The sequence below is a fragment of the Salarias fasciatus genome, chromosome 2 (assembly GCF_902148845.1).
Source record: "Salarias fasciatus chromosome 2, fSalaFa1.1, whole genome shotgun sequence".
Classification (NCBI taxonomy): domain Eukaryota; kingdom Metazoa; phylum Chordata; class Actinopteri; order Blenniiformes; family Blenniidae; genus Salarias; species Salarias fasciatus.
This window is the reverse complement of record NC_043746.1, coordinates 6,518,076-6,544,168: the sequence shown is the minus strand read 5'-3', so window position 1 is coordinate 6,544,168 and position 26,093 is coordinate 6,518,076. Positions and strand designations below refer to the sequence as shown.

Here is a 26,093-nt window from a genome sequence, read left to right as displayed (position 1 = left end):
GTGTGTGTGTGTTTGTGTGTGTGTGTGTGTGTGGCTTCATAAGCTTACAGGCCATGAGGGAGGAATTTAATAAGGAAAGAAAAACCCTCCAAGTGCTATTATGTCGGCAGCAATATCTCTAAGACTGCAGTGATGGCTGCATATGCAGAAATAAAAATAATGGTAATTACAGATTTGCTACGTGTATGTTACAAAACAACGGCTGTAAATAGGGTGAGAACTAAAGCGTCGTGAATACCCGAGGGAAGCGTGAGGTGGACTGTAAAAATGGCCTCTGGTGCTGCTGCAAATCAATTAAGAAAAGTGATATTATTATTCGTTTGATCGTACAACAGTGTGTGTGTGTGCGTGTGTGTGTGTGAGAGAGAGAGAGAGAGAGAGAGGAAAATCCCCCCCAAAAAACAAAAAGAAAAAGCATCAGTCCCCCTCTCGGTTATTGTAGAGCTGATGTGAAGTGGTGACACAAACCAAAGGCGCTGGCAGGTTATTATAGGCACATTTTGTATTTATATCCGTGATGTAGAAAAATCAAAGTGACGCGCTCCGAAGGTGGTCTGACACGGGCCGCTGCAGAGTCTTAATGCCCTCATGGACAGGTTAGAAAATGACGAAGGCTGGAGCAGGTATCTCTTGTTATTGTTATTGTTTCAGTGCTGGAGGCGTCTGAAGGAGTCCGGACCGGGACGAGGCGCGGCGGCGCCGGGGAGGAGCGCGCCACCGCCGTGCGTCCCCGCGCTTGGAGAGTCTGTGCCGGGGGAAGGGGGAGTCGGGGAGGGTCGGGGGTCGAAGGGTCGGGATTCCTCCCGGCGCTGCGGTCAGAGATCGTGACACGACGACGCGTCTCCTGCGCTCCCGCCGTGTGAGTAAGGTCCCTCGTGCGGCGGCGGCTCCCCGGGCGGCGTCATGCGCTTCTCCTTCTGCCTCCGGTTGCAGAACCAGACGCGCACGACCTCCTTCTCCAGCTGCAGCGAGTCCGCCAGCGAGGTGATCTCCTGCGCGGAGGGTTTGGGGCACTTGAGGAAGTGCGTCTCCAGAACTCCCTTCACGCTGACCTCGATGGACGTCCTCTTCTTCCTCTTCCTCCCCTGAGCTGCTATCTTGTCTATACTGCTCGAGCTGCCTGTGGACGAGTCCGCCTCCTCCAGCCACTTGTTCAGCAGCGGCTTTAGTTTGCACATGTTTTTAAAGCTCAGCTGCAGAGCCTCGAACCTGCAGATGGTCGTTTGGGAAAAGACGTTACCGTACAACGTGCCCAGCGCCAAACCCACGTCCGCCTGCGTAAAGCCCAGCTTGATCCTCCTCTGCTTGAACTGCTTGGCAAAGTGCTCCAGCTCGTCCGAAGTCGGCGTCTCCTCGTCGGAGTGGTCGTGGCAGTGGTGCCCGCCGAGCTCGCTGTGCTCGGGGCTGAGCGTGTCCCTGAGGCCCGGGTGCATGCCTTGGCCCTGCGGGTTGGGCGGAGGTGTGAGCCCCCCGTGGTCCAGCATGCCGTTGACAGTGAAGCCCGTCTGGGAGTAGATGTTGATCTGCTGCCCGCTGCTGATGGAGGAGTTGTGGGACACCGGGGTGCCCCACGCTCCCGGGTGGTTGCCATGGTTGTTGTGATGAGGGGAGTGATGTGCGACGTGCGGAGAGCGGTGATGGATGATGCCGAGCTGCAGGTCCTCTCGGCCCGGTTTCACGTCCTGCTGCTCCATGGAGGCCGACCAGGGGCTGCCCTCCGACAGGCTGCTCGCCCACTGGTGCCCGAGGGGGTGTCCGTTGCTCTGGACGCTCTGCAGGTAGTCGCTCTGGAGGAGTTTCTGGTGTCCTCTGTAGGGGCTCGCAGGCTGCATGGCCTGGCTGTCCGGGTGGATCATGGGGCTGGAGCTGAGCAGGGTGTAGGGGCTGGAGGCAGCTGTGGCCATGCTGGCTGCTGAACCCCACTAATGCTACTGAAGGGAGGGAGCAGCTCAGCCTCTGACATCTCCCTCTCCTCGGATTCTCGGCAGCGGTCCCGGACCTGACTGACAGCCTCCGCCGCCACTCACAGTCCGCCCGAGACGCGCTGACGACACGGCTCCGCCAATGACGGCGCAGAGCGCACGATCCTCCGCCTCTGCGCGCAGTGCCGCGGGCAGGAAAGGGTTACAGGCAGTCGAACCGGAAGTGTGGCGGAGTGTTGGTCCAGTGGGTCTGACTGTGGAATGATGTGAGCGTGGAGCGCAGTTCCTGTTTATTAATTAAAGTTTCCAACTGATTTACGCACGACTTTATTGGCGCTCCTGTCACCCCTGAACGCACGCGAAAGAGATTAAAGCGCAATGGCATTTCTTAGACGTGCCAGCACTTAATTTAGAAGGATGCAATCAAACTAAGAGCAGGTCTCATTGCTAATTATTAACTTGGAGAACATTTCCTCAGGTGTTTGTGGAGCGACACCTCAGAAGACTGTTTTACGCACGGGCCATTATTTTATCCATGTTGGTCAGGAACTAAAATAACGTGAATGGGCCTACGGAATGTATCAGCTATTTAAAGCAAATGTTTTCTAAGATGATAAAAAAATATATATCATTAGTAGGACAAACACAATTTTGCCACCATAGAAAAATATGTGATCTTCAGATACCAGAGAAAGAGAAAGACATTTTAACGCACCTGAGCAGAAAACGTGAGTTCGTCGAGTAGATACTTAAAGTCTGTAAGAATCTCATCAGAGCAGGAAAAAGATCTATATGCATATCTAGGAGCTAACTTATCTGCGTAATTATATTTGCCATTAGATAACTCGCGTCCCAGTCCCCTTATTGGTTTGAAATTCCATTAAATATATTGCTTGGGCTCCCAGGTTAAGCTTGATTTAAATTTGCATACATTTTCATACATTTAGGAGAAATAAAAGAAGGCTGCAGCCACCAGAAAGTCATTAAAGAGCGCTGAGCAGAGCCACAAGCTGCTCGCAGGGACGCGGAGCGGAGAGGAGGCCCGGAGCAGGTGAGGCTGACCGCGGGCTGGACGTGTGGACGGAGGGGCCGCTGGAGGCTGGCTGGGCGCACACAACACGAGGAGGCGAGGTGACGGGACAACTTCAGCTCTGGAAGCCTAACTGGATGGAAAATAATTCATCAGATTGTGTTTGTTGTTTTATTCCTCCTATAATTACAGCGTGCGTAAATTCTTGATGTGGCTTTCCTCTTTGAAAGTTGGCTGAAAGTGGCTGAATATTTGATGCGAATCGCAGTGTTGTTCTAGTGGCCTAGTTTGATGAACTGGATCTCTTCGTTTGAGGAGTTATGGGACTGAACAGGGAGCAGAATTAAATGGCAACACAGGAAAAGTCAGTGAGACTCCTGCACTGTCAGACGCCTGTTTTTTTTTTTTTGTTTTTTTTTTTGAATGGCATGCCACAGTCAAGAGATTTAGCGTGCTGTATTTGTCGTTTAAAATCGTGTCTTACAAACTAATTTTTAAACTGAAACAGAGGATGTGCTCAAAATTCGAGGCGTCGAAATTTAACCAAGCGATCAGAAAAATGATAGCAAAAAAATACACCCGACTATTTATTTTTTTATTTATTTTTTGTCTTTTTACAAAGATAAAGTCTGCGTTTTTGTGGCGCATAAAGCAGACAGGAGAGGGACTTGGAGAGGGGGGTTGTATTGCTCTCGATAGTCTAAGTTTCTAAGTGTAACAGATGCTTCTCTAGAAACGCTCCTTGTGCTGATTCCTTTTATTCGCATCAACATTTTTCTGCCGTCGAGCGCGTTTCCATAGCGAGGCGAATAAAAGGCAAATCCCCGCTCCGCGCCTCCAATAAAGAGCCCATTCACAGATAACCCGGGCCAGCCCTGCTACACTTACACCATGCAGCACTGCGGGCTCTCTCCTACCAAGGTGCACATTACCGCTAAATCACTGCAACTAATGACTCATAATTTCTGTCATTTTTGGGGGGTTTGCGATGCTGTTTAGTGCGCGTTTTGTCGCCTTTGCTGCGCGTCTTGTTTGTGTTTGCTCTGCGCCTGGGAGCGAGTCTCGCAGTGATTGTGTTGCTGGCTCGGGCTGTTTACTGTGCAGGCAGCGGAGTAAATAAAAAGATTTGTCAACGATACACTCCTTTAGGTGGCATTCAAACGACAGCTTAAACACAGATCTCTGATTTTAAGAATGAAAGATCCGTTTCCACCCCCGACGTCCTGTTGTAGGCCTCCAACTTTACTCCTCAGTTTATAACAAACTGTAATGTTAACGCGTGATTTATTAGAACATTAATATATGCGTATTTTAAAGCTTTATTAGACTAGATTGCTTCCAGGTTGGAGGTTCTTTTCTTTTTTTATACGTTAATAGTATTTACACACCAGTGACAGTTGAGTTCATCACTGTGGGAAAATTACGTTGAACTCATGTTGTGATCGCCGTCGTTTAATTAAGAGGCCAACTCTAATATGACCATTTGTCTGTGCAGGCCACTTCTGTACATTTTTTTTCTTACTGTGATAACAAAACAATGCATGTCTGGGAATTATTTAAAAAGCTAAAAAAAAAAAAAAAAAAAAAGGTTTTCCTCCGTGGATAAAAATACGCAAATGGCAGGAAAACCTTTTTGAATTTTATGTCGTATTTATTTTAATCCATCCCCCGCTCCGTCTCCCTTTCTCTCCCCGTTAGTGCACCACGCTGCAGCCTGCAGATAAATCAGGCTTAGTCTGCTATTGAGACAGCCTTGGGCCTCAGGGCGGGACCTGTCACTTGGTGTCATGACCTCTTGCAAACTTTCCCCGTGACGCGTAAATCTCTTCCCCTGCGCGCTGACAGTGCCCAACATTTATTTATTTACCTGCGGAATATTTCCACTTTTTCTCTCAGTTAACACGAATTAAAAGTGCGTTTTTTATTCCAACACATTTTGGATGATTTTAAATACTCAGATCGTGTGTTTTAGCTGAGTTTTATCATATTCTTCATCACTGTCATCCCTCAGCCTGAAACTGATCCGTGACACCCGCAGCGCACAGCCCAGCAGACAATCGATATTTCCATTAACCCGTGAAGTCCCTAATAAAAGGACAGTGACACCTTGTTTAGACAAGAAGACCCCTCCAGAAGCCAACCCGCAGCCAGCTCCTCATCACTCCGATGACAAGTCGTTTGTTTTCACCATCACTTCTTCCCCAAACCTCGTTTTAAGCGCTGTTCCTCCTGCAGGAGTGCAGGACGTCAGTCACAAGCCTCTCTCTGTCTGTGTGTGCGCGCGCGTGCGTGCGTTAAGAGGAAGAAATACATTGGACACACCAAGCAAGCGAATGTATATGCGGCTAAAGCGCATCCCACGAGGCCACGCCAAGTGTAAATGTACATTCATAATGCATGAGGCCCCGTGCGTCTGTTTGGTCTGCACCGCCAGACCCCTGGTTCAAGGGGTTAAGCCTGTGTGTGTGTGTGTGTGTGTGTGTGTGTGTGTGTGTGTGTGTGTGTGTGTGTGTGTGTGTGTGTGTGTGTGTGATTTCAGACATCTGCACGTCATAATCAAAGAGCAGGGTTCTCTTTTCAACAAGTTTTGGACTCAGGGTCTGGACTGCTGGATTAAATGAGTCTGAATTATTTTCCCTTCATATTTCCAGGTTTGGAACAGGATTGTTTTCCGTTTAGATTTGTGTCAAATTTACAGAAAAATAAAACAAAACCAGGGTTTATGTCTGATTTTTAAACATTTTTTACACGCAAGAAAAAAAAAAAGAATGAATTTGACAGTTGTGAAAATACACGTCGTGTCCGTGAGGACGCACCTTCAGGAGAGTTCACGCGTAATTTGTTGTTTTTTTTTTTTTTTTACTTCTACCAGTTTTCTATTTTCATCCATAACACCGAATTTCGAAAGTCCAGCATTTTTTTTCTGTATTTGTATTTAATTTAATTTATGATACACCAAAAATATCTATGAAAACACAAACGGGCTAAAATACAGTTAAAACTATATTCCTTCGATTCAGTCATGAAAATTGAAGAAATAAATCACAGAGGGTTACTTTTCTATTTTTCTAGATATATTACAGCTTCACAATAAGTTGTATTTTGACTGCATGGGCAGCAGAGCTAATAAATCTCGTCCCAGTGCAAATTAATAGAAATACACCAATTTCTCCAGGTTCATTACAATATTAGACTCTAAGGAAAAAGTTAAAACATTCAGAATTCAGAGCAGATAATAATAAATAGTTCCTTTTGTGTTTTGAAGTCCCTTTCCCTCAAACTTAAGCCTTTTAATTTCCAAGAAGGATTCATAAAAAGTAAAAAAAGAAAAAAACCTGCAATGAGGAGCTTGATGGAAATGTCTAAGGTTTGGACATTAGCATTCCAACTATGATGCAAATTCCAGCGTAAAATTATTTTTGGTTTCTAGTTAATTAGAAAATGAATTCAGTCACAACAGCACACAGGCCCGGGGTCAGGGAGTCTTTCAGCTCCTGAAAATGTCTCTGCACCGTCTACACCTGCAGAACAAACACCGGGAGCCAAAGCAATTGTTGCAATATTATTTTTTATTATCTACCAGAATTTGAAACACCCCAGCAAAATTGAAACTGTTTGTCCCTCTTGCCTTCCCTCAAACAAACAATGTTTGTCAGAGAGATTATTCACCGCTTGTGTGTGTGTGTGTGTGTGTGTGTGTGTGTGTGTGTGTGTGTGTGTGTGTGTGTGTGTGTGTGTGTGTGCGTGTGTGTGCGCATGTGTGTGTGTTACAGGTGCTGTTTGCAGAAGAGGCTAGTATATTGTTCCCGGGTCAGTGAAGGAGCCGTGGCTGGTAAAAAATCTACATAACATTACCATCTGTTAAACTTCAAACCGCTCAAACACACATGCAGACACACACTCACACTCATCACGCACACACACACACGCACACACAGTGCTCTAAATGAAAAGCAGTGAAAGTGAAGAAGAGCAGAGTCTATAGAAATGTAATGCATGCTCTTCAGCCGCTCTCCAGCTCCTCTTCCACGTCCTCCTGCTCCGTCTCCTCTCCAGTGCTGAGAGCCCAGAGAGGAGCTCCGGGGTCGAGGCCTTCCACGGCGCCAGCCAGCAAGAGAAAAGGACTCCGGCCGACTGGGAGGGCAGTTATTGAAACAGGAATTTCTCTACGATCGACACGGTTTCTGCTGCTCCTCTTCCCCTCGAACGCAGCTCAGAAAGTCAAACGCAGCCGATGTTTAATGAATGGCCCCGATGAATTTCATGTAGGATATGAGCAAGTTCTCTGCCACAGCTAAATAACCAGCCAACATGCTTTCCCCTGTGGCCCACAAACCCACACACACACACACACACACACACACACACACACACACACACACACACACGCACACACACGTCCCTCTGAAGGAGCAGGCGGAGCCGGCAGTTGCACATCTGCATTTCAAACACAGACTCTCTGGGATTCATTATTAATTAGCCTGCTGAGCCCTGGAGGACTGGTGATGCTGCCATTACACACACACCCATACACACACACACACATACACGCTGGCACGCGCGTGCACGCACACATGCACGTGCACACACCTCGTGACCTCTTTGCCCCCTCTACAGTTAGAGAGCCCTCACCAGAATACTGAGCCGTGCGGGAGCCCCCCTCCAATCACATCACCGCCCCTGATTTTCCAGCTGAACGTTGGGTAGGACGGTGCATTACAGCAGCGGATGGTTCCATCCAGCAGAACAAGGTGGGACTGTGTTTAAAGCTGCATGTTCACGCGAGAGGAGCCCAGCCAGAACCGCACCGGCCCTCCGATCACCTCAATAAACGACGACAAAAACTCCTCTCTGCCTTTTGTTTGCTTTATTTCCTTTTTTTTTTTTTTTTTCTTTTTTTTTGCGTGGGGGGAGCGAGTTGCGCCTCGCTCGCCTCTAATTTAGTAAGCGTGCTTCGGCTCCGCGCATTAACCTCCACCAGCAGCAGATAGAGGCAGATCAGAAAGACACACAGCGATTATGCATGAGTAATGTCTCCAGGGTCCAAAGAGCGGGGAGAGAGCGAGGGAGACATCAAACGAGCCGCAGTGAGAGAACTCTCTGTCCACAGCGCACACCCCGCCGCCGCGCGCACAAAAAAGGAAAGAAAGAAAAGTTGGGGGGGCTGAGCAGTTTACGAAAATAAACACATCGGGAGGAAACAAACGTGTTTCAGCCCATTGTGCATCTCTGCTGGGGCGCAGGGTTGGATTAGTATGCAGAAAGTTACTGTTGGAGTTCATGAGTCTCCAACATCTCCGTCCATCCATCCGTCCATCCATCCATCCGTCCATCCATCCATCCATCCGTCCCACTGGTGGTCCATTATGGCTCAGAACCATTAGCATTGCCGTGGGGCCTGGAGGTGTGCAGGCTGTGATCCCCCCCTGCCCATCATCACCTCGGCCGCCGGCCCGCTGCAGGCTGCAGACCGGGTCCCGATAAGGCGAGAGGCTCTGGCAGTGATTTCAGGATAATTGCATAATTGAGCAGAACTCCACCGTCATCACCATCTGCCCCTGAAGTCCTCAGTTTAGGCCTCACGGTGGCCGGCGCTGCTTCTCAGCTGTCACCTCCTATCTCTATTGAAACCGTACGGCGGCGGCGGCGGCGGCGGCCCCGCCGGGGTCAGCGCCTCCTGAACCCGCCGGCTCCGGCGGCTCAGAGCCGGCCAGCCGACCTCCACGGAGCAGAGGGGGCCAGGCGGCGTCGCGGCACGAGCTGCAGTGAAGGAGGGGGGGGGGGGGGGGGGGGGGGGGGGGGGGGGACCCTCAACAACACAGCGTCGCCTTTGTTAGATTTGTAACGAAGAATCCGGGGCAATCAAAAAATCTGCACAAATGTTGTTACAAGTTCTCGCTCCGAAAGGGAATTCTTGCTCCCCGTTCGGAGCGCTCCCCTCTCGGCCGGGTGTTTCTTTCAAAGGAACGCACATATGATTTTTGGTTTTGTACCAATTCCACCTGGAGTCTCGAAGGAAAGAACAACAAATATGGGAAACATTTAATCCAGAATAATATGTTTATCCAGAGACCTGTGGACTTGAGGAGGAACGGACCCCCTCTGATGTGGTCTGCTGCCAGTCTGTGTGTGTGTGTGTGTGTGTGTGTGTGTTCGTACATTCGTGCAGGTTGCTGTGTGTTTGGGTTGGACGTGTGAGACGGCTGAAGAGACCCTGCACCCCCCGGGGCCAGGAACTCTGGGTGAGGAGGAAGAGAGGTCTAACACACTCTCAGATTTCGAGAGTGTGTTTGTGTGCGAGCGTTACAGGATGTGACAGCAGCGCGGCGGCCGGTCCGGACCCGGACCTTCATCGTAGCAGTTATGGTTTTGCTTCTCACAGAGAAGTCAGGAAAGAAAATATGAACCTAATCTTCCAAACCTTCCGTCTCTGTGTTGCTGTTAGTGGGGTTAAGTGTAGAGAAAATACTCAAAACTCTCAAGAATTCCAGAAGCCTGAATGCAGCTGGACGGCGCAGCTTTCATCTTCCTTTTTGCTGAGATATAATTATTCTGCAGCCAGATCAGACAGAGCAGGAAATGTCAGCCATCACGGAGTCTCTCTGCGTCTGGTGCAGACCTGACCTTGAGCGTGGGGTACCCGGGTTCGAACCCTCGTTGTGGCAGGAAGCACATCCGCTGTAAAAAACGGCCGGGTCGACTCTGTGAAGAACTCGCCGTGGCGGACCGGGGAAAAGGAGCAGCTGATCGACAAACCAAACATCTCCGATACAACTGAAAGACGTGGGACATGCAGTGAAGGCCTGAAGCTGCAAAACCTCTAATGACCTTTACAAACTTTAAGTAATAACCTGATTTGCCTGAACAAAGCAGCCATGCAAGGTATTTTATGAATTATAGATAGTTACAGAAATGTAATAGTAGATTTCTTTGTAAGTACAAATTATATGGCAATTTCTTCACACATGTAATAGACTTCTAAAACCTTTCTGTAGTGTTATTTCGGGGCAGGTTAGGGGGAATCAGAGGGCTTTGAAGTATAGAGGAGCAGGTATAATCTCAGGTCAGAGGTCAAGATGTCTGATGATAATTAGCAATTAAAAACAAACTAAAAGTATATATTCATTACAATATATTTAAGAAATTCAGTTTATTCCAACACAGAAAATAATCATACATAATCATACAGTAGGTTTTAGTTCTAAAGTTTTGAAGTTCCAGCACAGGAGAGAAGAAAAGCACCTGCTGAAGCCAGAAGAGTCCTGACACCCTCTAGTGGCCACAGCAGGTATGACAGCAGCAACAGAGAGGAGCAGAAAGAAAGGAAAGGAAGGAGACAAAAGGAAGTTTGGGATCAAGAATTTGACCAGGCCTGCAATCTTGATATTGTTTCATGAAAAGTGAGTTTTTCTTGAGGTGCGGCTGTGCAGTGTGATAACATCCAGAGCAAGTCTGTCATAAATTCTGTCTTCAGAGAGAAACCCTGTGTCAAACTTCTTCAATATTTCCAGAAAGGTTTTATTTAAACTACAGTAAATTCTATTTTATGAGGGTATAATGGTTTTAGTAGTGTTGAGCTGGGCTATATTATATTATATTATCTCATATTACATTACATAATGTTTCTGTTAGAGGGTAGAGTCTTTTGTGTATGTTCATAAAATAGCAAAAAAAAGTATATTTTGCAATTAATTTACATAACATAAACCCCGCGCTACTTATTGGTTGGGTATTAAAACCTCCCACACAGGTGTTTTACCTCAGTATGAAGTTTATTGTTAAAGTTCTTCATTCATGCAAAGTTTAAATAATCACAGAGCATCTTTTTCTGCTTTACTAATATTTATACACCAGAGACATGAAACTCACGTAGTTCAGAGGAAAGGCTTGTTTTTCAGTCATCACTACTAATGGCACCTTAAAATGTGTTGAATGGTACTTTACACAGAATAACTTAATGTGAGATGTGATCCCAAGAAGCTGCATTATGTTCACAAACAGATGGAGCAGAAGCAGCATTTTTCCTAATCCATCCACAAAACACCAAAACTCAAGAGATGCTTTTACGTTACTGTCCTCATCTCATCTTGTTATGTATGTATTTGTTGTGTTTTGATTTTATGTAGAGAAGAGACATTATTTTGGCAGACTGACTTCTTAAGGCATAATACTGAGTAACCTTTGAGGAGCTGAACTTGTGTTTTTGGTTCAAGAGAAATATTATTTTGTATTAACTTCATTTCCTATCTATACAGACCACACATAATTTGAATATATTTCAATTTTAAAAGGGATTTTTGAGTAAAATTGTTTTGTTATTTAAGTATTTCAAGGCTTGGTTGAGTGTCCTCTTTTAAAGAAATCTAATTATACATTAACCCAATTTTAAATGGTGAAAAATAAAGTTTTTCTTTTGTTTTAGTGCAAAGAAGTACAGCTTTATGCATAAAAAAGTCATTTATTAAGATTTCTTAAATAAATACTAAGTTCTCTGAATGATACATGAAATATACACAGACGAAATTCCAGAAAAAACTTGAGATGATATGAGGAATGTAAATAAAGTCATATAGACCTCAGAGCGTCTGCTAGCATCCACTTGTTTTCAAGTGGCTTCTTGAATGTTCCTGCAGGAATATTCACACAACACACACTGCCTGCATCGCAGCACTTCAGCCATGTGTTGCCTGCAATCCTCACCTTCCACCAAGAGAAAACATTTGTTGCATTAAACAAAAAAAATCCTGACACTGAGACGACGTTCACATGGAGGAGTCGATGCTACGTCAGGCTCATGGTGTGTAGCTGCCCTGTAGTTTTATGGGTCTATGTGAATTTTACATTTTACACATCGTCCTAACCTTTTTGGATCAGAATTAATGCGGCAGAGAGACTAAAACGTAACACACAGCACTTTCAGTCTTGTTTAAAAGCGTCTGATTTCAAATTTCTGCAGGAAATGTGACACTGCTTGAGGTGAACGTCACCCTTGGAAAAAAGGCGGGAAAATTAAACATGCTATTGTGTTCTAACATTTAAAAAAAAAAACACAATATCAGGCTAAAATTTCATTTCACACAAAGTGCCACTCCAGCTTCCAGTGTGTCTGCTGCGACCGCATCGCGATGCCAAAACTACTAAATCCCACTCTCCTTCTTGGCTTCTCCGCGGCTCTGACTCCGTCTCCTTCGCTCTGAAAAAAGGTCTTATTGTGACGATGTCAGCTGTCTCAAGGGCATCCAGAACAAAGACGCTTTTCACCCCTCTGCATATCCTCCTCTCATCCCTCACTCCCTCACCTCTCACTCCCCTTTATCTCAATCTCTCCCTGCTCATTCTGGCTCCCGCATCATGCAAACCTCTCATTTGTTTGCACCTTTTATTCACCCCCCCGCTTGCTTTTTCTTTTTTTTTTTCCCCCCCCTTCCCCTCATCCCCTCATCACATCCTCGTGCGCGTGGTTGCTGCCGGTGAGCGCACGTGCCGGAGCCGGGTTTACATATGTGGAACCAACGGACCTGGAATATTAAAGAGTAAATAATCCTCGGGCAGGTTTTGTGATTTAGACTAAGATGAAACACATTTGTGATTAGTTTGCTTCAGGTGTGTGTGAGTGTGTGTGTGTGTGTGTGTGTGAGTGTGTGTGTATCTGTGCCTGGCAGAGTGTGGAGGCAGGAGGAGAGGGATGCATGAAGGCAGCAGCAGCTGGTGGAGATACACAGTGTCAGGAGAGCTCAGAGAGACAGAGAGAGAGGACAACAGAGGATGCCTCCTTGGCCGGCTGCGTGGAAGGGGGACAGTGGAGCATAACAAACAGGATCCACCTTTCTGCTTGGCTAATTTTCCCCATTAAAACAGCCCAGCAGGAGCCTCAGCAGTCCACCAGCTGGAACAGAGGTTATTTTAGTGCCTGTCTTTCAGCTCAGATGTGTGTGTGTGTGTGTGTGTGTGTGTGTGTGTGTCACCCGCATCTATTTTGGCGTGTGAATCTGCGGTTTAGGGAAGCATAAAGATCTTCCATAGGAACGGTTTCAATACGCTGATATTAATTTCCTTCTCTCCACTCGTGCATAAACAAATAAAAGTCTCCGCGGCGGCGCAGTGTATGGCTCTCTTCTCGCCCCGCTGGGCGTCTCCATAATGCGGCTGCCGCTGGTATTGATGTATATGTACGCCGGCGTTCGCCCAGTCATCTCTTTATACGTGGCTAAAGTCATCAGGCCTCCTCTCCTGTGTCTCAGTCAGATCCTAAACTAATCCCCAAACCCTGTTACTCTGACAAGAAAATCCCCGATTTTAATGCATGCACACACACTCCGTCTCCCTCTCTCAACCCCCCATCATTCACACACACACACACACACACACATATGCACACACTGGGCTCCATCCCTACCTGTGCACAGCATCTCTCTGGTCTCCCCAGCTTTTAGCAGAGCATGCCTTGTACACACATTAGCGCGCGGCGTATTTGTTATGGTAATGCCGGAGCAGCATGGCGGCTCTTTCTGGAAACCTATACTGTAATGAAGTTTCTCCTTTTGTTGACACAGAGGAGAGTTTGGCAGCACACCGCCGGCGCGGCCGAGGCTGTCGGGAGACGTTAGCCCGAATCTGTTACAGTCCATTTACTGTAAGACAACATAATCAGATAACAGACGCCTGTGATTTGGGGAAATTATGTGTTGTTACTAAAAACAAAGCATGGGCGACGCTAACCGTGCTTCCCTGAAGGATCGTAATGGCTGCAGATGATCGCGTGCTCGAGTCAGAGGAGTAAATACAGTCCAATAAACTAAAAGACATTTCTTTTCTTCTGGTTATTCCGTGTTTAATTCAATGAAACGCCAGTGACGAGCATTGTTGAAATAAAAAATGATTAGACGCTGACATTTGTTCACATATTATAAAAAACATTGCACATATATCTTTCATTTTTAATAAGCTGTAATTAATTGAAGGTATTTTCCTCTGGATAATATAGGCGCTGCAGCCAGGGTTGCTCTCCGGCCTCCAGAAGGCTGTTTCTGAGCTGATTTACATAAAGTCTACATTATTCATGAGCACCTTCTCCAACTGGCTGCAGGTGAACTAGGAATAATACGGCAGACCAATGGGAATACTCAGAAAAGCACATTTGATCTTTCCTTACAGAGTCACATTACCTCTGTTAGCTGCTGAAAGCCGGAGTGAAGACAGTCAGATCAGGGCTGGATTTATCTGACGCTGCACATTAGTCCTTTTTCACAAGGATTTCAAGGCAAAACAGTCAACTTCTGCTGGATTTTGGCTGTTTGATTACACAACAACAGTGTTGGAAATCAGTCACATGTGTGAACAGATCGACAGCAATATGCAGATTTCCCCAAAAAGCACATTTACTCCACCATCACCTGGATCACCTGGAAACACCAGAGACACGAGTGGACCCAAACAAAGACAAAGTTTAAAGGAGCTTGAAACTTTACAGAAAACTCTTCTCTGCATGCACGGAGTTTATAATAGAACTAGTGGCTGTAGAGTAAAATACATGAGGCACCAACTGGTGTTTGACATGCATTTTCATGCTGTTTCCAGTCAGCTCCTTTCTTTTAAACAGAACTTAAATTAACAGTAAATTAGAGTTTTGTTTATTAGAGCAATCATCACATCACTTTTCGAATATTAAGAGTTGTATAGAAAATGTCCTGACGACTGACTTTGGAATGAAAAAATCTTTTGGCTGCAAACAGATAAAAAACATAAATGTCAATATTAATTGAAAAAAAAAGATTTTCAAGGTTGTTATGATTTTCTCGTTTCCATAATCGACAAAACTTCGAGAAAGAAATGGTCAGATCTCAATTTTTTTTTAATTTTTCTGATTGCTCTTTTGCTATAAATTCATACTCTGTTCATTATTTAGAATTAGCCTTATAGGTCTGCATGAGTTGCATCGTTTATGTTGATCAGTTTTCGATCAGCTACTTTCTCTAATACTTCTCAATCTAAAGCATGACTTTGCGTTCATTTGTGGTTTTTAACCTTTTAGCCTCACATCAAGAACATCGTCAGTCTGACCAATGGCCTTCCAGTGATGAGTTTGCATGTTTTCCCTGTGCGTCCATGAGGTGTCTACAGGTATGACGGTTTCCTCCCACAGCTGAAAAACATGCAGAACATCTAGTTGCAGGCAACACAGATACAGAGGAAGCCACATCAAGATATTTCTCTGTAAACAGGAAAACAATGAAAACACTGTGGTATTTATGAGAGGCACACAGTGGCAAAATAAATAAATAAATAAAAATAGAAAAAAACAAACATGTGGGGCTGTGTTAGCGGGGTTTTAGCTGTTAGCATTTGGTTCAGATGGAAATACTGAGCGAGCTGCCGAAGAGTCCTCCACAAACCGGTTTGTCTCTCCAAAACATCGGCTCTGTGTCGACTGGATGCAGTTCAGATTTTACAGGAGTTCTGCAAACAGACAGAAACCCACGCTAGGACGTGTTGAGATGGACTCCAGTCCCACACGACCAGGAGCAGCTTACAGATCAGCTCGTTTCTGAAACTCTGCCTCATTGTTCACAAGCCTTGATATGAGTTTATCAACATGTTTAATCTGTGGTTTCCTAGATTTACTGTGAAGTTTAGTTATGGAATTTACTAAAATGTCTATTTATTGTCTATTTATTGTGTGTTTATGTGTGTTTCTCATGAAGCTTTATTAATCATAGCAGCTTTTTTTCCAGAAAACATTTAACCGAACATGAACTATTTGATATTTCTACAAAGATAATTATTTTATTATCAGAATAAATACATTTTGATAAATCATTTTATCATATTTTCAATTAAATTGCCATTACTGAAATGTGTCCAATTAAAGGTGGATATTAAAATACATCAACATTGTGTAGAAATGTGCGAACTTGTGATTAAAACTTATATTTCTGATGTTTATGTTATCAAAAATGTTTTTGTCTTAATTTTCCTCATGAGTGTAATCTAATTACTTTGCACTGTGATATCTCTGCCTTTTAACTGAGCGATCACTCCCATGATGCATTGCTGAAGATTTCAAATGGGCAGAAGGTCAGGTTGCCTTTTTTGTTTCACTTTATGAAAAATGAATCAAACCAGCTTTATTAATTTTTTCATGTTACATGAACAGTTTTGAGAATAATAATAATAAATGTATTTAATGATGCATTGTGTGTTTAGTATAATAAACTAAACTATGCACCAGACTGTGTCTTGGTTTCTTCTCTGTAAATTTAAATGTGTGGCTGCAGTAGTGCAACGTGCGGCCGCGAACTCACTGTAATGCGTAGGTCGCGCCGGGCGCGGCCCGGGAAAGCTCTCTGTGGCGTCGCCTCCAAGACGGATTCTCAAGTTTTCCCCTGAAAACGAAGCGCGCGCAGGGTGGGCCGAAGGGCTTAAATCCACGGCCCCGTCGGCCTGTCAGGAGGTTTGCCAACTGTAACCCATTTGTATTTCACACGGGTGTTTCCTGGCTATTAAACATTTTATTTTTAATTTTTGTACTTTATAGCGTATTCATGCTCATAATAAAACAAGCCCATTAAACTGTAACGCCACTAAATGCCATGCTGCGTTATTTACGCCCGGCTGTGATAAATCCGGCTTGTCCAGCTGACCAATTAGTGCACACACATGTAGAAAAGTGAGTGGTGCGATCTATAGAGAAACGTGCACGCCACGTTATTGCAGCGAGCTGAGAGATGAACTAAAGAGAGATTTTCATCCGTGCCATACCTGCAAATACATCCAGCGAAAAGACTCTCTGCATTTACCAGCCAGCAGCAATCAGGTGCAGTTGACCTTGGTATGTGTGTGTGTGAACACACACATGCATGCACATGCACACACGCACACACACACACACACACACACCATGGAGGGCAAAACTGACAAATGGCAGCGCAGCAGCTCAGTTATATGGTAAATGTGTGTTTAAACAATGCAGAGTGACGCTTGCACGCACAACGCTTAGTGGCCGGTCAATGATATAAGATTGATTCGGTTCTTTCTGTGGCACACACACACACGCACACACACGCACACACACACACACACACACACACACACACACTGGAATATGAGTGATGTGATTCAGCACACCTCTCGGCAGCCACTCTGCTTTCCATCCTAACGCCTGAGCAGAATACTAATCACTGGATCACATTACAGAAGGATAGAGAGAAAGAGGGAGACGGCGAGAGAGAGAGAGAGAGAGAGAGAGAGAGAGAGAGAGAGAGAGAGAGAGAGAGAGAGAGAGAGAGAGAGCGGGGAGAGGAAAGAGAAATGATCTCCGCCGTAGAAAGAGCGGCAAAAAAAGCAAGTAATAGCAAGGATTATATCAGATAGCAAAAATATAAAGGTGGGCTTCACGGGCTGCGGTGCAGTTTTACATCTCCAGCGTCCTGTGAGCAGCATGCAAATACTGCGGGTTAGTGATGAAAAAGTAATGTGGAGGGCAGGTGAGAGCAAAGCTAAACAGCAGGGCTGGCAGCACGGGCGAGATCAGAGAAAGGAAAATAAGGAAGGAAAACCGAGCAGAAAAAGGAGCTTTGTAATTGGAAAAAAAAAAAAAACATTTACAAGAAGAAACTGGAACAGCTAAAGTGAGCACATCCTGCTCAGAATCACCACGATCCCTTCACACATTCTGGTTTTTCACTTGCAATAAAAATTAAATGAAAGCCTCAGATTTAATTGTTACAGAGAGGCCACACACAAACTGAGTTGGTTACATTGAGGTTGTACTTCAAGGCCCGTATTTTTAAAATCACATGAAGGACGTAAACCCTCCCCTCACAACGCTTCCACCACCTCTCAATACATCGAGGACACATTTAGATTACTTATTTAGTAATAATTAAAAAAAAAATAAATAAACAAACGTGTTTCAGGTTTACGATATACTGAACATTCTTCAGTGTTCCTGACAAAGTTTGTTTCAGTTTCCAGGTGAAACACTGAGTGGGAAACCGGCTGAAAACAGGAACACGCTAAAGGACGTTGTACCTGAAACAGATGACTTTAATGTGTTGTTTGGATGGAAAGTTTCAGTTTAAAAAAAAAAAGCTTTTAGAACGAATGTGTGCAAAACATTTAACAATGACTTTACCAAAGTTAATAAAGTCAAAAAAGGCAAAAAAGCTTTGTGCCGTTATATCCACTGTTCATGTCCTACATGAGTCTTTATGTAAATATGAGCACATAAAGTGACACTTTTCAACAACAGAAACTTGAATTGATGAATTTCTGAATGACAAGGTAACAGAAAATGTTACTGACTTTGGTGTTTCCTTTGGTTTGAGTCCATTTTTCTAATAACAGACACGTAAATCTGAGGACTGATGGCAATATGCATGAGAATCACTACAAAATTAACATTACTATACATCAAAAATGAAAAGTCAGCCATGATTTCAGACAGATTTGAAGTTGTTGAAAGATTGTTCAAAACAAAGAAAAAACTAAGAAAACTGAGACAATACCCCAGAAATAAAGTTAATCTTTAAAGTCCAACTTAAAATAATATAATTCAGAGAGAAAATAGTGAAAAGATGATGTGCACAGTTTGTAATTTTTGGCTCCAATTATTCTTCCACGCTAAACAAGGTTTATTTTCTCTATACAGTCCGAGCTAAAACAAACTAAAGTCTAAATACCAACTTTACCTTTCGTTTGTCTTTTCAGGTGTCACACTTACAGCTTCTGTAAAACAGAAACCCTTTTCTAGAGTGACCTTGAAAATACAATGAACTGATGAACCTCCAAATGAGACCATTTAGGTTTTTAGACAGTGTGAAGGACTACTTCATGCTTGGTGTAATCACTTAACTCCCAGCAGCCTCCAGAGTCTCTTCCACACGTTTCCACCGGCAGCCTTTACAGCACACACTAAAGCTGCAGGAGAACCTTACTACAGTACATCCATCCTCTTCTTTCTCTCTGTAAATCAGAGCATTTTTAAGCAACTTTTGCCGTTCACTCCCTACATTTGCAGGGATCCCTGGATTGTTTTTACTTCAGGATCTCTACAGACGAAACACCGAGGAGAGTCGTCCTCTTCAAGCTTCACGTAAAACCTTCACATGCTTAAAATAGCTTTACAACCAATGGAAAAGTTACACTTTTATTCAAACCTAACCCTTGGAGTGACTATTCTGCATTACATTTCTCAAAAATTTTAAACTCTTGACAGTGCATGTTATTCTTAACCATAAACAACAGTTTTATCATTTTTCCTCTCATTACTCAAAACTGTAATACAAGTCTGTGATCTGTGGCGTTGTGGTGTGTGTGTGTGTTTGTGTGTGTGTGTGTGTGTGTGTGTGTGTGTGTGTGTGTGTGTGGCTCCTTGGTTCCTCCTCCTCGTCTCTGATTGCTGCTCTGTCCTGATGTCTTTCAGCTGTGCCTGAGTGTGTGATTGTCATCACCTGGTGCTTTGAGCTTATAATGGACGGTCCTCGTCTGCTCTGGATGCCGCTTCGTCTCTGTTCTCTGTGTCCTTCCATGCTCCAGTGTTCTTGTGTTTTAGGCCGTGTTTTACTCAATCGCAAAATGTCCAAAAATGGATATTTCCTCGTCTTCATTTGCACAAACCGACATGAGGCTGCTATGAGCATGCCACACCTATAGGGGGCAGTGCAATGAGAAGCATGAGGTGGTGCTAGCTAGTCAGAATCATGGAAAACTGCAGTCAGTTTGCTCACTAATGACATTGAGGATGTTTCTTCACATTTTGTGACGCTGATCTGACTCTTTCTGCCTACATGGATCCTAAAACAGTTTTTTTTTTTTCCAAATCTCCACCTTGACTGGAGTTTTCTCAGAGTGAGATCATTTCTGGTGACTTCTAGCTTCATTTACGCGTTTAAGCTTAACACATTGAGGCTTCATGTTTTTCTCTATTTTAACTCGGAGGAATTTGGTCACTGGGCTTTCTGAATTCCTAGTTTCCTCTTTTGTTAAAAAAAAAAAAAAAAATCTTTAAACTCTAGCATTCTGGGTCCTCGCCTCCCCAGCACACTTCACATTACACATTAAACCAAAGAATCTGTACAATCAGTGCAGAAGACGAATGAATGGCTGGACGGTTGTATTGTTAGAAACAATCCCACTGACATTATTCTGAAATGACTACATCTGTACTTAGCTCCATTCAAGATGAAATATTTCTTCTTTATAATTAGGTGAACGAGTTGAAGCAGTTGCTCTAATTTAATCTTTTTTACACTAATATCAGGGTTCAGTGGAGACCCAGGGTGAAACGACAAATCGTGAGTAATTTTTTGTTGTCAAAATAAATGGAAACATCTTTGATCCTGTAAACCACTGAACTTATTTTTCCCATCATATTGTAAAAATTTAAAGAAGCACAGTAAAGTTACTGAAATACAACCCCTCATCTGGCTCTATAGATTGTGGAATGATACCGTCACATTATCCTCCAGTGGCTTTCCAGCTTGTTGCTCCGCTCTCCCGTGGCTCCAAATGAGCGACGGCTGCCTTAAGTACAGCTTTGAGATCATAATTATGTAATTTTAGGATGTGTGCTGGTGGCGCTGCTGCTCAGAGCCGGGATGAAAAATCGAAGTGAAGACTCCACCTGAACAGGACTCCAGAGAGACGCGGCGATAAAGACATTTAGCTTCATTGACTGGAGTTATTGGAAATAATGGCTGGCTGGTGTGTTTTTACATGGATAACCGTTTAAATAAGGCCTCATTTTTAGAGCCTTCTGGATCATCAGAATCCAGTTTTGGCAGTGCATCATCCTCTTTTTTTCTTTTTTTTTCCTTCCCTCCTTGCACTTGCCTGTACGGCGCATGCAAACACAAACACTAAATCTCACACGTCCTGCCCCCCCCCCCCCTCCTCCCCCAGCTCCCTCCTTCCACCCCATGCTGAAGCAATTATGTCCAGTGTGTGAGTCGTCTACAGGCAGTGTGAGGGTGATTGATGATGCTGTCAGCACAGGGAACATGTTTTAACGTCAGAATAATCTCCCTGCTAATATATTACATCCACTGGATAGGGTTCAATCATTACTAATAGCGCTGCTAAGTTGGTGAGAGGGGAGCTGGCGTTGAGAGCACGTGCCTTTGAGTGTGTGTATGACTTTGTGCGTGAGAGTGTGTGCGCGCGCGTGTGTAGCTCATTAATCAGGGAAGAAGTAGAAGCAGCGAAATCTAGTAAGGCCAACCAATAAACAAGTATGCCAGCGCAAGGTGGAATAAGCAACCAGTGAGAGGTGTTTACTTCTTACATAATTACCAACTCATATCCCGCAGTCGGTGAATCAACTGAGACGCCGTTATTGTGAGCGCGAGAGTCTTACCAGCACTTGATATAATATCGTCTTATGAAATGAAAGGGCTGGAAAGAATGGAGCACAAAGGCATCCGACGCTTGAAAAAGAGGCAGCCTTGTGGTGTCTAATCCGCGCTGTCTAATCTCTCAAATTGCTGTGACGTTTGATGAAGGGGATCGAGCTGGTGTGAGGAGAGGAACGGGCCCAGTCAGAGAAAAGGAGACGGAGAGCGAGAGGGCTTTTTTTTTTCTTTCTTTTTTTTTTCTTTTTTTGTGCTGATGTGTACAGTACAGATCCAGCTGTGCCCTCCGCTTCTGAACAAATCCTTCTTTAAATACAAGCTGTGTTGTTTACAGCAGCTCTCTGCCTCCAGACACCATCCGCTCTCTGCCTACACTGCCTCTGTTCGTTTGACACTGCCTCCTCTCTTATCTGCTCTACATACTGCTGATCAGATGCACCATCCCCCCGCTCTCCACCACTGGGGTGGAATATATGCATGTAGTTGCATGTTGCATGCACGGACACGTACACATGCACGTACATGTGGGAACACGGGAGAAAGAAAGCAACAAGAAGGCAAGAAAGACAGACAGACAGACACTGTGTGTGTGTGTGTGTGTGTGTGTGTAAGTCTGTGGGGATCGGTGCTATATTCTGCTGGTGTCAGCTGGCTCGTGGCCTGTAGATTAATGTGTGTGCGTACATATATACATGCGTGGCGCAAACAAAGGCGCCCTCATAAACACCCGTAAACAGATTAGCTCGTCTACCGAGAAACAAAGGGTTAAGAGAGAATGCAGATTTCACAGGGAAGGGGAGGGCGTCCAGTGTGTGTGTGTGTGTGTGTGTGTGTGTGCGTGCGTGCGCAGGGCAAGCGGGGCAGGCACGGCGGTGGAGCGTCGTGATCCCTCTCCCTAATACCGTGTGGAGAATCTCCTCGCTGGGCTCAGCTGCCAATTCTCCGCACTGTAACAGTCCCATTCTCCTCCTCAGCCGGTGAAACAATGCTGCCGTGCCTTTCAGAGCGTCTCCGCACAAAAGAGCCCGGCGCTGAGACAGACGCTCGGAGTGAACTGAGACACAGCGCCGGGACAATAGACTAAGAACGGTTTTGTTCGGCATTGTGCTGCGTGTTTGTGAAGACAAACAATAAAGAAAGTTCCAAGGGATGAGCGACTTTTCCCTCATTGTTGAAACTTTAAGAGGATGCTCAGTTTGCTCGAGTAGGGAGTTGCAAATTTTCTTTTGTGCGTGTGTGTGAAACTCAACTTCTGACCAAACTTCCAGCTCCACTCGGGATGAAATGTCATCCGCAGGCCTGATCTGACGAGAGGAAATCCCCACCCAGGTGCTCCGCGGTCAGAACATTTACCGACCGATACCAACCGAACACACGCAGAGGGCTGGAGAGCGGACGCCTCTCTGTTTGCTTTTAAAAGCATCATGCCCCTCACACACACACACACACACACACCGTCCTGCTGGAAGTTCCCCCTCTACCGGCGGAGGCGGATTCTGAGTCGTCCTGCCCCAGAGGACCACCTCCCTGGGACCTTGAGCCAATCACCACAGACGAAACAAGCCCTTTATCTACAGGGGCTTATTAAGCTAATTGAATTAGCATGTTGTGGTTTCTGAACCCAAATACGATTAGCCTGTTATTACCGTGTTATCAGGGTCCCTTGTTACAGTAACAGCAGGTTACTTTTGGCTGCAATTTCGTCTCCCCTTCTCTTTCAGTCTCACCGTCTGAACGACGGCCGATCTTTTAATGTACTCGTAAATCGGCTCATTGTCTGCTAAACGCCTGGCACGGCGACAGCGGGATGGAAATGTAAAGAGAAGAGTGAAGATCGTAAGTGATGATGGGATTGACCACCTTAAACTGGCACGGGGTCGAATTAAAGCTCGCCCGGCTGTGAGGGTCCATCACTGACTCCTCAGATTTAGGTGTTAAAACGAGTTTCTTGTTTCACATTTTAATCATCATTGGCTCCACGTTCCAGTACTTACTGCTCCGTCTTTTCTTTAACGCTTTCCACCCAAACCTGACACGGTGATGGACGGTGCCTTCTGAAAGTGAAATGCCACTGATCTAAACTCTGAAGCAGGAGGCTGCTGGGTATTTCAGATCCTCTCCAACCACATGATCTGACACCATCTTGTTTACTGCTCAGTCCTTCTTCAGAGGAAATCCTGTTTTAATCTTACTGTCTGCTCACTGATTGTACTCGAAACAGATTTCTAAAAAATGAATTTCTTCAGACAGATTTATCTAGTAGCCACATGATGATAAGAACAATATTCCTCTGTAATAATAAATGTAGAAATTCTAACACTAGTGCCCAATGGATTGGTGGTGTTTTTTTGGCGGTTTTAATGAGGAATTTGGTGAATTCTGCCTTTATTCACAATCAGCTGGGATCAGCGCCAGTTCATGCAAAATCCTGAGAAGGACAAATATAATGAAGAAGCACCGTAAACAGTGTATGCCATCATGTAAGAACACAACAAGACAGATCTCGTTTTACATGACGAATCTGCAGAATTCAGTTGTTTTTCCATCTTGATGTCAGCAGTAATTTCACCCTTTGTCCACTGAATGTCAAAAAAGAAGTTTTATGTGCTAATACTTTGCTCATGTTGCCATCATGAGTGAATTTTGTAGATTTTTCTTTTGCTTTCAAGCGACTAAGGCCCATTTTACACAACATTTTAAGTGAAAACAGAAAACTTTCATTGCGCTTTGAGTGTCCGTTTACACGACAACGGTGCTTCGAGTCGCAGAAAGCAGCTTTTTGAAAAACGCTCCGACTCCGTCTCCATGGAAACAAGGGAAACTGCAACTTTTCCAAAGCGCCGCCGCTGCACGCCACATAGTTAACAGTTATTCTGCAGTTGCACAAGTAGTGTTTGTCTCCACAGCGTCCAGATTCTCATGGAAGTTGGTCATTTTAGAGTTGAGATTCACTGCAGTTGCAATCCAGCGTCTTCATCTGTCATATGAAAATGAATGTGTCATAAATGTGAAAATGAGGATCTAAAGAATTGACAGTAATATTATTTGTCGTTATTCTTCTGCTTTTTAATCACAAGAAGAAATGCGTTTTATTAACAGCATCAGTCATTTAATACAAAACTCTTGTTACGCCACATGTAAGGGGTTTAAAACAGCAATCCCTTCCCCCCTTTACTCGCAATCAAAACAGAAGATCTACGTTCAAGCGATAGTAAAGAAGAACCTGTGATCAATGAGAAATGTTGAAACCGTTAATTTGTTTTTTAAAAGAAAATTAATGACTATACCAGTGGATGAATCCTATCATTATGTCCAGAAGAGAAAGGGCGGAGTATGAATGAACCTGTGTGAACACAGCGCTCCTTGTGTCCTGAAGCTGCTTTCAGCAGCTGGAGCAGGAATCAGAGGCCAGCTTCAGCTGGGGGGGGGGGGGCTGCACTGCACGGGAGGACTGAAGCGGGATTTATGGTCTGCCTGGACTGCATGTCGAATGGCCCGATAGCATTGGAACCCCCCCCCCCCCCACACACACACACACACACACACACACACACACCTTTGCGATGTGGCAAAGCGGGCGTGTGTGCCGCCCTGACAGACGAGGCTGAGGAGTCAGCTGCTCCCACTGAGCCTGTGATTAATACACTGGAGCTGCTCTGTACCACCTCCACACCACACTGTCCTCACCTCCAATTAGCATGCTAATGAACCTGCACATGTGTGACTCCGTGTGTGTGTGTGTGTGTGTGTGTGTGTGAGTCACCTGAGGGCTCTTTCTCAACACACAGTATAAACAGAAGCAGGCATTCAGAGGAATGACTGCTGCTCTGCTAATTGAGACTGTGTGTGTGTGTGTGTGTGTGTGTGTGTGTGTGTGTGTGTGTGTGTGTGTGTCACGGAGAGTGACCCTGGTCACACTCGCTGCCGTTATGGTAACGGCTTGAAATGGGAATGTTTTGGCCGCCTGGTTCTACCTGTCATGGTGACCTTTGTTCTGGGCGATTGTCGGCCGGCGGGCGGGAAGAAGTCACAGCTCGTTCTCCGCGGTTAACATGATTTACACCAAACAGGAGGCATATGCACGTTATTCACACGCTGTAAACACACCGAGAGCAATCAGCGCACAGGCGGACCGGAGAAAATTCCCCACATTTTTAAATGCTTTTGTAATTTCTGTGGCTTTTGTGCAAATTATGTGTTGTGCGAGTTTCCAATAAGATTTCCTCACAATGGAAATATCCCTTTTGACGATGCATTGAGTTTGCATGTTCTCCCCGCTTTCTGTTTCCATTAGAACGATCTAGTGGAAACTGTGTTGTAGAAAACAAGCAGAAAGCATCATTTGGATAAATGTTAAAAAATATTTCAGTTAGCCAGTCATTTGATGTGGTTTTCATAAAATGCATGTACTTCCGGACAGAAGAGAACGATGTAAACACTGAAGCGTCTTTTCGCTGTTCATCCTCTGCCTTGTAGACTCACTCAGTCTCTGGAATATCTCAGAAATGTAGGTGATGTGGAGAACAGTCAGTTACTTTTGCCCTGTTCTACAGAAACAGAGCATTTTGAAAACTTTACTTCTGGAAGCTGTTTAAAAAAAGTGCAGCACAGTGAGTTTCTGTTTCCAAACTTTGCCACAAACATTGTCTGTCATACAAAAACACAAAACCAGACTCTTTCTGTCCTCAATTATAAAAATTATGCATTAAATGCTTGCAGTAAATGTTTCTATTGAAACATTTTAGTTTACCGTTAGATGAGGCTGTCTATATTTGCCTTTTTTGCCTCTAT

At 44.8% G+C, this 26,093-nt stretch overlaps 1 protein-coding gene across 1 annotated transcript; it reads right to left on the bottom strand.

The window, feature by feature from the left end:
* Positions 1-386: 386 nt before the first annotated feature.
* Positions 387-1,992, bottom strand: LOC115397205 (POU domain, class 3, transcription factor 4). Its single transcript, XM_030103424.1, has one exon. It carries the CDS (start codon positions 1,902-1,904, stop codon positions 816-818), a length of 1,089 nt encoding a protein of 362 aa, XP_029959284.1. The 5' UTR covers positions 1,905-1,992; the 3' UTR covers positions 387-815.
* Positions 1,993-26,093: the final 24,101 nt, after the last annotated feature.